General features: G+C 36.1%; 1 protein-coding gene across 2 annotated transcripts; it reads right to left on the bottom strand.

Moving 5' to 3' along the window:
* Positions 1-434: 434 nt before the first annotated feature.
* Positions 435-6,031, bottom strand: LOC123659363 (WW domain-binding protein 2). Of its 2 annotated transcripts, none has more exons than XM_045594582.1 (7): positions 5,825-6,031; positions 5,335-5,509; positions 5,105-5,264; positions 3,287-3,417; positions 2,472-2,718; positions 1,821-1,903; positions 435-1,007 (listed from the first exon to the last, which is right to left on the bottom strand). In XM_045594582.1, the coding sequence occupies exons 1-7, from the start codon at positions 5,878-5,880 to the stop codon at positions 960-962; spliced, it is 900 nt and encodes a 299-aa protein (XP_045450538.1). In that variant the 5' UTR covers positions 5,881-6,031; the 3' UTR covers positions 435-959. The 2 variants fall into 2 exon arrangements, with proteins under 2 accessions (XP_045450538.1, XP_045450539.1); XM_045594583.1 differs by lacking the exon at positions 435-1,007 and adding an exon at positions 2,364-2,410 and having other exon boundaries at positions 2,595-2,718.
* Positions 6,032-11,967: the final 5,936 nt, after the last annotated feature.

Below are 11,967 nucleotides of genomic sequence, written 5' to 3'. Positions count from 1 at the left end.
CATTTGTACGGAGAAAGAGCCGGTAGGTATCGTTTCCTCAAGAACAATTGGTACCTATAGATACTTTTTGGGATCTCAGGAAAAATGTATCCATTTCATATATGATTAAGCTGAAAGTTTTTTTGTTTAAACGCGCTAATCTCAGGAACTACTGGATCGAGTTAAATATTATTTTTATGTTAGATAGCGCATTTACCGAGGAAAACTAGATGATTATCGGACTATAGGCTATTTTCTACTAACCTAACCATAATTTACGACGTGTTGGTGGAGTCATCAAGGCACTGGCTTAAGATTGCTGGCCGTCGCGGATTCGGACTTTAATAATTAATCTTTTTGATAATTTAAAAATATTGAGATTTATTTACTAGTCATATTATTACAATAAATTACTATCTGTGACAAGCTAGCGGGTATGTAATAAAACATTCTTGTTCTCGAGAATATAATTTATTTAATGAAATTTTCAATTTATTAAATAAATAGACACAATTCTATACAACAATGAAACTATTATAACGATATATTTATCTTTTGTTATCATTAGAATATTACTGGTTACAAATATTTTCTTACATAGTATGTTGGAACACAACTATTAATGAAGCAGAAGTAAACTCTTCAGTTGTATTTTTAAATTAAAACAATACTGATATTTATCTCAAAAAATATTAATTTTTTTGTATCTACATTGTTATAATTATTATAATACTTTTAGTACTTACAAACATTGTTTACAATTTATTTTCTGCTTTGGTAACTGCATTTATATGTGATTTTACTCAGCCTTATAATTTCTAAAAGCACTCGTACTAGCCACCATTATATATAGGAATGTGTTATAGAAAAAATAAATGTTATGCTAAAATTTCATACAACATTAAAAGCTTAGTTTTTCTTTATTGAATCAAAGTAAAAAGAGTGACGTGGAGTATTCATATGGTAGTGTGGACAGTGCTTTAGTTGTCTTTCTTTGACGTAGACTCCTGATAAGTCGGCGGTTGATCCTTAAAATTAAAAAGAAAAATTATTACTAAGTACACATTTTTATAAACGATTTTTTATGTTTAGACCTAAGGTACCTATTTATTCCTAAGGTAGACAACTTACCACCTATGTTTTAGGTAACAGCAAACTAATATGAATATGTCATACACAATTTAAAAAAATCAGATACATAATACAAATATTAAACCTAGTCTCGAGGCAGATATCGAACACACAACCCTAATGCTCATAAAATTAGATAAGTGTCACCAGCTCCACTGGACTAGTCATTGGTGGACCCTAACAAAGGTCTTTTGAACTTATTCTTAATTATATAAACATATTTAAAATTATTAACACAAATAACGACTTCATCCCCCATTTACAAACGCGTCGACGATGCTATTGTTTCGCTATGAGTTGGTAACTTTAGGTTGTGTATACTTTGTTGCTACTAAATACTGGACTAAATTATATTCATAAAAACCGTTCAGCAGATTTATTAGTGTTTATGAATTATGTAGATAGGTATATCATTTAGCGTGATATTTATTGAAGGTTTTTTTTATTACAATTAAAAATTAACTAAACATTTTAGTTTAGTGCAAACATTTTGTACATTAGTATATATGTACAATATATTTAATTACAACAAAGACAATAAAGGTTATAATTAATAAGGTTTTACTTTTTTGTTGTTGCTGGTAAAATGGAGTGTAACACTTTGGCAAAAGTTAAAGTAGGTATAATTATCTTGACTTGATTGATAAAATTAGTTTACAATGATTCTATTATTTTTCTAAATTAAATGAACACTATCCTAGTTTACTTACATTATAAGGCGGTGGTACATAAGCTGTTTGGGGCTTATTTGGATCATAGTAAGCACTTTGAGCTGCTTCTGCTGCTTTAGCATCTGAAAAGTTTATTTTAACTACTGCATAATCCTTACAGAGTCTAAATTAAGTTTAAATCTGATATAATAAATGTGTACTATTAATATAATACATTAGTTACACTAACAACAATGTTCTCTAATATCTACATATTTAGTTATAAATCTAAAACGTAATATCAAAAGTGGATTAATGTTAATTAAAAATAGGTCAGAGCTAGATAAAATTTTTGACAATTTGTAATGCCAATAAAAAATTCGAAAAATAGCAAAGGTTAAGAAATATTATCAAAAGAAATAAAATATTTGATCACCTAAGTGCTATTAAGATGTAAGCACAATTATGGATGTGTATAATGAGTTAAGCTTATATATGAAAACTATATACACATTTTAGCTTTAAGTTAATCATTTTAGCATATTAAACCTTAAACACTTCATAAAACCCATTACAGTGACTATGTTTCAAATGTTATAATACCTTTATTTAGTAAAGTCGAATCCACTTCACGAGTGGTACATAATAACCTGTAAAATTGTCAATAATTTTATATAACTAAATTGTAAATAAAAAGAAATAAAAGCTCACCTCTTGATGACATACTGGGTGCACCTGGGGCAAAGCCGCCGGGGTAACCGGGTGGTGGCATATTAGAGTTACCTGGGTAGCCCGGAGGTGGCATATTACCCGGGTAGCCATTGGTTTGCGCACCTGTAGGACTAGCAGAACCTGAGAATCCTGCTCCAGCAGGATATGTAGAACCCATTACACCGGGATAAGGAGGGGGACTGTTTGATACAAACACAGAGTTTGGAGATGGTTGATCGGGAAAAGCCTGTAATAAAATATTATATTTCATTTACAAATTACTCAGAGCAACGATTTTAGTTTTTTACATGAGTAAAGACTAGAGCAAACTCTCAAGTATATCTGTAGCGACATTTATCTCGCAACATACGAACTAAGAACTGACGTATCCTACATCGCGATATTAAAGTTATCCGAAGATTGAAAATATATACAAGAACCCGACAACGACCATCAGGTCAGTAGCCCACCAGATCCTCCCTTTTCAATGGTAGGTGAGGAACTTTACACCCTGTTCCTCACACATCCCCCAAACTAGTGACCCCGACGTGATTATCCACACACTCCAAATATCTATGTTATGCAGCACTGCTGCGAGTATTTACATTTATATTATCATACAAAATAATCCATCGATATTTTGCATTTGCATTCAAAATAATCGCTTTGAGCCTGCTTGAGCTTGAGCTAATGCCTTTATAATAAAATTTTAGCACTTAATAAAGATTTAATTTGAATCACATCTTCTTAAGCAAACCTAAGTAACCTTCAATAAAATACTACCTACTAATAGGTTTGACGTTTCTATAACTCACTGTGTATGGGGGTACCCATCCATAATATCCCTGTGGGGGAGGAGCATATGCAGGAGGAGGAGCGGCGTACCAAGGTCCAGAAGGCGGAGTGTATGGTGGCGGTGGAGCGTTCGGAGTCATATGCCTTGATGCTAAAATAGTAATACATTAAATTATTAATTAGTCAACTTTTTTTATTAAACAATATTTATGCTGTCATAGTTGAGACCGCTTTGTGCATCGTGCAGAAGTCAACAGCATAGTTTGTTTACTACAAAACAAAAAAATAAATAAAAAGTAAAAGTGTTTCATCATTTCAGCCTATCACAGTCCACTGCACATAGGCTTCCAAAAGTTCACACCAAAAATAGCGTGAACCCATCTGTTTTGCCCACAGTCACCACGTTAGGCTGATGGGAAGGTGACCGCAGGGCTTGGTTTGTCGCACCGAAGAAGCTGTTGCCCATTTTCGGCCTACAAAACAAGCGGTAGGATGGTTATCCCGCCATCGGTCGGCTTTTTAAGTTCCAAGGTGGTAATGGAACTGTGTTATCCCTTAGTCGCCTCTTACGACACCCACGGGAAGAGAGGGAGTGGCTATATTCTTCAATGACGTAGCCACACAACATTTAGTATTCATTAAATATCAATACCCATAAAATGTTTGAAGTAAAATTTAAGGTCAGCACTTAATATCCATCCTGATAACCATACAGAATTACATAACAATGATAAAACCTAAAAACACTGCTGATTCTAAAAATAAGACAATCATCTAGACATTTGGGTGGAGTGAACGAATAGAGTGTAGGAAATAATAAAAATTAACTAAAAACAAAGCAAACTATTGTTTTTTCACTATAGAATACTATTGATTATTAGGAGCTACACAAGAAATATGTTTGTTTGCATAGCAATATTGCTTATAATTATCTAATTCTTGCTTTGAATATTTTTTTATACTTATCTATTTACCTCTTTTTGATTTGTGTTTAATTCAGATACATTAAATTAAAACACCAAATTTTTAATTAAAAAGAAAAACATCAGCTTAGCAACATCAAGTAACATCTTTATGACTAAGTCCAGAGGTGGAAAAATAAATGAGATGATTACAGGTAAAATTACTATGTCATCATATTATATCAACATAGAGATGTTATTGACTTTGACTTTTTAAAATTATTCTTAAGAGAAGAAAAAATATTTATTTCTATTAGTTTTCTTAATCTCTTTTATTTCTGTTATCTAAAAGGTACTGTAATCATAATCTTTGTAAATTATAAAATCTGTAACTATTTACATTTTCTTTGCTATTTGTTAATAGTAGTTTTTTCATATAGTTAAATTGTGTTAATATTGCAAAAGATAATGTAAATGTAACATAAAAGTAAATATAATATAATGTGTAAACACAGACTACGAGTATGACTCAACAGGATAGCAGCATAAAAAGCTGCTACTGTAACATTTTTAACTGATTAAATCATGCGATAGTTAATACTTAACTGAGGTAGGGCACAGCAGGAATTTCCTGCTCAATATATGGAGCAGCCCGACTGGGGTAGTACCTCGACCTTACAGAAGATCACAGCTAAATAATACTGTTTTCAAGCAGTATGGTGTTCCTGTTGGTGAGTAAGGTGACCAGAGCTCCTGGGGATTGGGGATTGGGTCGGCAACGCGCTTGCGATGCTTCTGGTGTTGCAGGCGTCTATAAGCTACGGTAATCGCTTACCATCAGGTGAGCCGTACGCTTGTTTGCCGACCTAGTGACATAAAAAAAAAAAAAAAAAAAAAAAAAATGATATTATTTTTAAAATATAATTTACTATTTACCAAGATGTGCAGCTTTGAGCATGGCCTGCCCAAATTCAATAGCTCCTCCAGATTTAAACGTCAGTTTGAATTTCACTTCACCAATGTAATTTCCATTTGGTTGTGCTCGTACTTTGCCCTTTATGTAATTTGCACCAAACATAGGTTGTTCCACAGTCACCTACAAAATTCATATAATAAATTTTCTAGCCTTAAGGGAAATCTTTTCAAAAATATTTTACAATACTTACATCTTGTAAGGCAATGAAAGGAAAACTGAATGAACGAAGTGCATCAGAATTGGTCTTTGAATTGTAAATCATGCGATGGGTTGTAAGATACATACGACCCGTTTTTGTGCCTTTGAATTCAGGTTGGTCATTTCCATAGAATTCCACGGAAACATTATCAGAAAACAAAATGATACTGAAATTAAATATTTAACAAAATAAGTAATGTTTCAAGTTAAACCTTAGGTCCTTTTCAAAAATTATGTTAAAACATTATTTTTAAAGATTTTCTACTTCGATCTTTTACATTTGATTTTTAGTTTTGAATCAACAACATTATAATATTAATCTGTATATATTAGGAAGACTTGGAAAAAAACAAATTTATACTGCGAATTTTAACGAAAATCAATCATGAGTCATAAGTTGTAAATAATAATTTATATATACTGATTACGTCAAGTATATTATTTGTTATCATATTTGTGTAATTATGATGACGAAGACTTACCATTCGCCAGCATGTATCAGCACTCCGTGGTCAGCATGAGCCGTATTTAAAGACATGGTTAGACAAGAACGAACCAAGAACTGAATATATAATGTTTTATTTCCTTGCTTGATTAATAATCGATAATAAAACTGCGTATTAAATATGAATCTAGATCTAGAATGTTTCAAGCTTTAAAGCTGTCACAACTGACATCCAAGGAATAGAGTAGGTTCATTCATTCATTCATTCATTCAGCTTAATGGCTTCCAACAGTGCCAAACTAGCACAGATGATTTCGCCAATGTCACGTAGAATGGAGAAGACACGAAGGAGATTAATCGGTGCGGTTGAGAATACGGCATCAATAGACTATTGAAGGTCGTAGTAATAGTAGGTATTTAATAGTTAGCCCGTAACCTAAAACGACACAAACATACAGAGTACAACAAACACATCCAAACATTGTTAGTAATCTATGTATAGTTAAGTAATGTTAGAACCATCAACAAAAATTTACAGTTTAATTTTATTTCGTTTAATATATTTACATAAGAAGGGACAGAAAGGACTAAACACGAGCATTAGCAGACATTCAATATTTACAGGACGGGGGATTTTGCAAGGAAGGACATCATAGATGGGACAAACGAGTTTTGGACAGTTGAAAAGGATATGGGATGGTGTACCTTCGTGTAGGCCACATTCACACAGGGAATGATCACGCACCCTAATCTTAGCCAGATGAACTGGAGTGCACGAATGTCCAAGACGCAAACGGCAGATTGTAGATGTTACCCAGCGATCTGTATGTCTATGAAGAAAAAACCAAGGGCGTCTTGGAATAGAAGGTTGGATGGAGGCATAAAATTTGCCTTTAACCAATTTTGACTCAGCCCATGATGTATTCCACGATTGGTTCAGATGAGTTTGCGCCAGAGCCCGCAGGTCTAGACATGTGTTATAAAAATGGTCTAAGGAGCCAAGATGGATTGCTGATTTAGCACAAGAGTCAGCAGTCTCGTTACCTGGAATACCGGAGTGACCTGGGATCCATACTAAGACAACTTGTAAACCATTTTGATAACATGAGAGTAGAGCCTCCCTGATCTTAAAAATGATGGAAATTCTAAATTTACTACGGAAAGGGTTATTTTTAATTGCTAACAAACAACTTAAGGAATCACTGCAAATAATTGTTTTCAAAATGTTATGAGAAAGCGTGTAACGAATTGCTTCTAATAAAGCAACGGCTTCTCCTGTGAATACCGAGGTTAGAGGGGGACATTTGTACGAAAGTATAATTTTATATTTAGGTATCCAGCAGGCAGCACCGACACAGCTATCTGGGGAGAGCTTAGATGCATCTGTATAGATGTGGAGGAAGTCTGACCAATTTTGATGGACCACATGTTGGAAGTTTATTTTTGTTTCAGATGCACCTTTGACTAGACCAAGATCTGTGATAACAGGAGGGATGTAAACTAGGGCTTGGAAAGGAGTGCAGAAAAGAGGATTTAAAGGGAATGATGTTAAGGGATGGGGAAGACTGGTGAATTTAAGAAAGCTGTCTAAAAGGAGGGAAGGGGATCTTTTCGTGCGTTTGGGGCAAAGAGAGGATAATTCGATAAGACGGGACCACAGAGGATGGGACGACAACTGCAGAGCTTTTATGACAAAACGATCGCATAACATTCTTCTTCTGAGATGTAAAGGAGGGTCAACGCACTCTACCTGTAAGGCATTTGTGGGTGTGGACCTCATAGCACCAAGAATAATTCTAAGGCATTTATATTGGATTTTATTTAATTTCTCTGAAAATTTCTTAATGAGGGGTTCTAATATGAATAAACCATAGTCGAAATGGCTCCGTACGATGGCATTGTATATTAATTTTAGTGTGTAAGGGTGTGCTCCCCACCAAACACCTGAAACGGCTCTGAGAGCATTTATATTTTTTTCGCATTTTTTGGCAATGTAATCTATATGAGAAAATCCGCTCAGTTTGTTATCGAGGAAAATGCCTAAGAATTTTGCCTTATCAGTGAGGTGAATGCGTTGATCCCCCAATAACAAATCAAAAGGAGGAGCACTTCTCTTTCTTGTGAACACAACCGCTTGGCTTTTAGGGACTGATAAGGATAGGCCATGGTTAGAAAGCCACTGGTCAAGATAGTGCAAAGCAGAATTTAGTTGAGTACTAATAATAGTCGGAGAATTTGATTTACAGTACAGAACGATATCGTCCGCATACTGTAGGACATTACAAAAACTGACGACAGACAATTCGAGATCATGTGTGTAAACACTGTAGAGAAGAGGGCTAAGAATTGAGCCTTGGGGGAGACCTTTCCAAACAAGTCTTGGAGGGAGAGAGTGATGTAGGTGTTTAACCACTATGGATCTACAAAATAACAGATTGCAAATGAAATGAACCAACCTCGGAGGTATACTCAGATGGAGCATTTTCTGCCTGAGTAACGGAAGAAGGACATTGTCATAAGCGGATCTGATATCGAGAAATACCCCCACCAGGAACTCGCCCTTAGCAAAAGCTATACGAATGTCTGTGGACAGAATACCCAAGCTATCCATGGTGCTCAAACCCTTTCGAAAGCCAAACTGAGAGGGCGAGAGGATATTTCTGCTTTCCACTATCCATTCCAGGCGGTTTTTAATAAGGTGTTCAGCAATTTTGGCTAACGTAGATGACAAAGCAATAGGTCTGTAAGAATTTGAGTCTAAGGGATCTTTGCCTGGTTTCAGTATTGGGATAACTATTTGACGTTTCCATGGTTGTGGGACGATTCCTGAAGTGAAACAGGCGTTTATAATATTTAAAAAAAATAATTTTGCTTTATCATTTAGGTTAACAATGAAAGAATAGGGGACGCCATCTTCCCCGGGAGATGAGTCCTTAAGGCCATTTAGGGCACAAAGTAATTCTGAAAAAGAAAAGGGGGCATCCATCTCATCAGAACTAGATGATGGCGTTGAAGTTACAAAGCTGTCCTGGGAAGGAGCATAAGGAGGAGCAAGTTTATCGGCAAAATCGTTAAGCCATACAGCTGGATCATTGGATGTAGGATTTTCACAATGGAGAGACCGACGAAATTTCTTAAGATTCGACCAGACTAGATATGCAGGAGAGTTGGGACTAAGGGATTCACAGAACCTAGTCCAGGCATTTTGTTTCTTCTTACTGAATACCCTTTTTATTTTTGCTTCAATATGTCGATATTTGATAAAATTTTCACTTGTCATAGATAGTGTGTAAGTTTGCTCAGCTTTCTTTCTCTCTTTTATAAGGGAACTGCATTCCTCGTCCCACCAAGGATTATAAATGAATAATTTTTTTTGCAATTTAATTTTTTTGAAATATTTATTTGCAGAAGAAATGATCGCGTTATAAAATTTGCTGTAGTAAATAAGAACATTTCCATCATCTACAAAACCAGGGAGGTGATCTAATATGTTGTCAACAAATGTAGCATAGGCATGCCAATCTGGGTCACAGAGCTTGTATTGTTTAAGAGAAGGGTTAGGGATAATACGTGGGGAGGGGCTTTGGGTTATGGACAAGAGGATAGGAAAGTGGTCACTGCCACAGGAAGATGATAGGACTTTCCAGGATATTAGAGAAGAGAGAGAAGCAGAGGAAAGAGAGAGATCAACTACCGATTTGGGATTCTGGTGAGGGTGAACTCTCCGCGTCGGCGAGCCATCATTGAGGATGCATAGGTTAACATCATCAATGATGTCCACCAAAACAGGAGCAAAGCCATCACAAAAATGGCTACCCCACACTGTATGGTGAGTGTTGAAATCTCCCATAACAACGATAGGACTGGGAAGGGAAGAAATAATGGACCGCAGTTCGGGACCGAGGCAGGTACGTGGGTGAGGGATATAGAGAGAAAGAAAAGAAATGTTAAAAGCTCTAATAGCAACAGCGTTGATACTAGAACTCAAGGAGGGAAGAGGAATATGGGAAAAGGGAATGGAGTACCGGACAAGAATGGCACTGCCAGCATAGCCGTCACTTCTGTCATCCCTGAAACAGGCAAAACCCGGGAACCGAAAACGGGAGCCCGGGATCAACCATGTTTCAGAAATGGCAATAATAACGGGATTATGGAGATTAATTAATGAGAGGAGTTCATGTTTCTTGGGACGTAGGCTCTGACAATTCCATTGAAGGAGATTGATTTGAGACATTATTGAGGGCATTTAAAAGTTGACATATAGGGGAGGCAACGTTGGTCGGTAAAGTAGAGTCAGTATGTGTGCTAAAGAAAGTAACAAGGGATAGGATTAAATTTTGAAAGAGACTGGGATTATTAGATAAAGGGATGGGATTATTGTTGATGTTGAGGGCACAGCCATTAGGTTGAGAAGAGGGGCAGTTACCAATGATGGCTTTATGGGCCTGGATATCATACCCTTTGCTTAAAGAAGCTTGGGGACGATGAGTTCGGACCGTTGTTTTTCGATAGGACCTATATGGTGAAGAGATCGGGATAATAGGAGAGGATGATATAGTTTTAGGGGGAATATTAGAGGAGTATATAATAGGAGTAAACATGTCTTTTGCTACCTCTGCGTAGGATCTGTTAGCAGCGGGGATGCGGGAAGATGCTTCCAGGTAAGAGATGCTTTCCTGAGACATAATAATTTTGATGGACTGCTGGCGAGAGAACTCAGGACATGATTTGTGTGTTGTGAAGTGTTTACCTGAGCAATGAAGACATGTGGCATTGTCTTCAGCAACATCACATGACTCACCTGTGTGGGGTTGTGCACATTTGTAACATCTAGGCTTCGACCTACACTGTGTTTTGATATGGCCATACCTACAGCAGTTCAGGCATTGGATTGTAGGGAACTTGTAGGTTTCTACAGGAAGGGAGGTGTGGTAGGAAAAAACTTTTTCCGGGAGCATTTGCCCCCTGAAAGTCAAGACGACAGATTGAGTTGCAACCCAGGTTATCAAACCTTCATTATTAACTTTTCTATTTAGGCGTCTGGCCTTCATGACCTGACCACAACCAGAAGGAAGCTCCAGAGATTCGACTAGTTCCTCCATAGACCAGTCTACTGGTACGCCTTTAACCAAGCCCATTCTTGTGATATTGTACGTCGGTACAGTAGTTTTATACTTGCACATTTCTAAAATCGGATTTGACATAAAAGAGTTTGCTGCCTGAGCTGATGAAAACTCGACAGATATTTTATTTCGCCCAATGTTCTTAACTCCATCGTTGATGATGGATTTAATTTTGTGCGTATGTAGGAATTGTCCAAATTTAATGGCTCGGATGGTAGTTCCTGCAGCCGGGTCTGAGGCTTCTCTCGAGACGTGGACTAAAAAGGGGCCTTTGTCGTCATCTGAGTAGCTCTTAGGAGCTTCGGAGAAAGAGGGATGCACATAAATAGTTTGAATAGACGGGATAGCGGTAGATGGATCATTCACGGTGATTTTGGGTGAGGGATTAGTTATGGATAGGTCATCAACTGCCAGACGCTTACGCGAGGGATGTGGTCCATCAGGATCCGGGGGATCCGGAGGGCGATCTAAATCCATCTCAAGAATGAATAATAAAGAAATATAAAATATAAAAAAAAAAAAACTTAGTTTACAAAATAATTATAACCTAATATATATAATAATGAAAAATAAAAATAAAAAACTTACCAAACCTTATAAATATTAGTAACAGCTATTAAAAAAAACAAAATACCAACTATTTCCACTGACAAACAAATAAAACCGAATTGAAAATACAAAATAAACAATTAGATCTCTCTAACACGTGTGTTAACCACAGCTAACGCCAATCGACCTTCTTTCAAAATTTAATACCTATCATGTAATCGAATAGAGTAGGTACTCTCTACCGAGAGCTGACATGTGGCTGACATCTAATATAAGCTTATTTTAGCTGATAGTGCTGATAGTTTATCCGAATCATATACATATAAGGCTTAAAGAGTACAAGCATATAAAGCAAAAGCAACCATGTTCGGTACCGATTCGAATCGACTCTGAGAAATCGGTCCATTCGAATTTCAAAATTTTAAATATAGTAGAGTAAATCAAGTTCCTGCGTGTAGCAAGAGCTTAATTTGATATTTACAGTTTTCTACAGTTTTTTTCTGGCATA

This window comes from Melitaea cinxia, chromosome 14, assembly GCF_905220565.1.
Source record: "Melitaea cinxia chromosome 14, ilMelCinx1.1, whole genome shotgun sequence".
In the NCBI taxonomy this organism is placed as follows: domain Eukaryota; kingdom Metazoa; phylum Arthropoda; class Insecta; order Lepidoptera; family Nymphalidae; genus Melitaea; species Melitaea cinxia.
The sequence above is the reverse complement of the archived record's forward strand: the minus strand, read 5'-3'. Positions and strand labels throughout refer to the sequence as shown.

Coding starts and splice junctions, on each gene's coding strand:
- LOC123659363 (XM_045594582.1), bottom strand. CDS start 5,880: ATGTCTTTAAATACGGCTCATGCTGACCACGGAGTGCTGATACATGCT. Junction 2,719..3,286: donor GATGGGTACCCCCATACACA/GTGAGTTATAGA, acceptor ATTTTATTACAG/GCTTTTCCCGATCAACCATC. Junction 1,008..1,820: donor ATGTACCACCGCCTTATAAT/GTAAGTAAACTA, acceptor TTTAATTTTAAG/GATCAACCGCCGACTTATCA.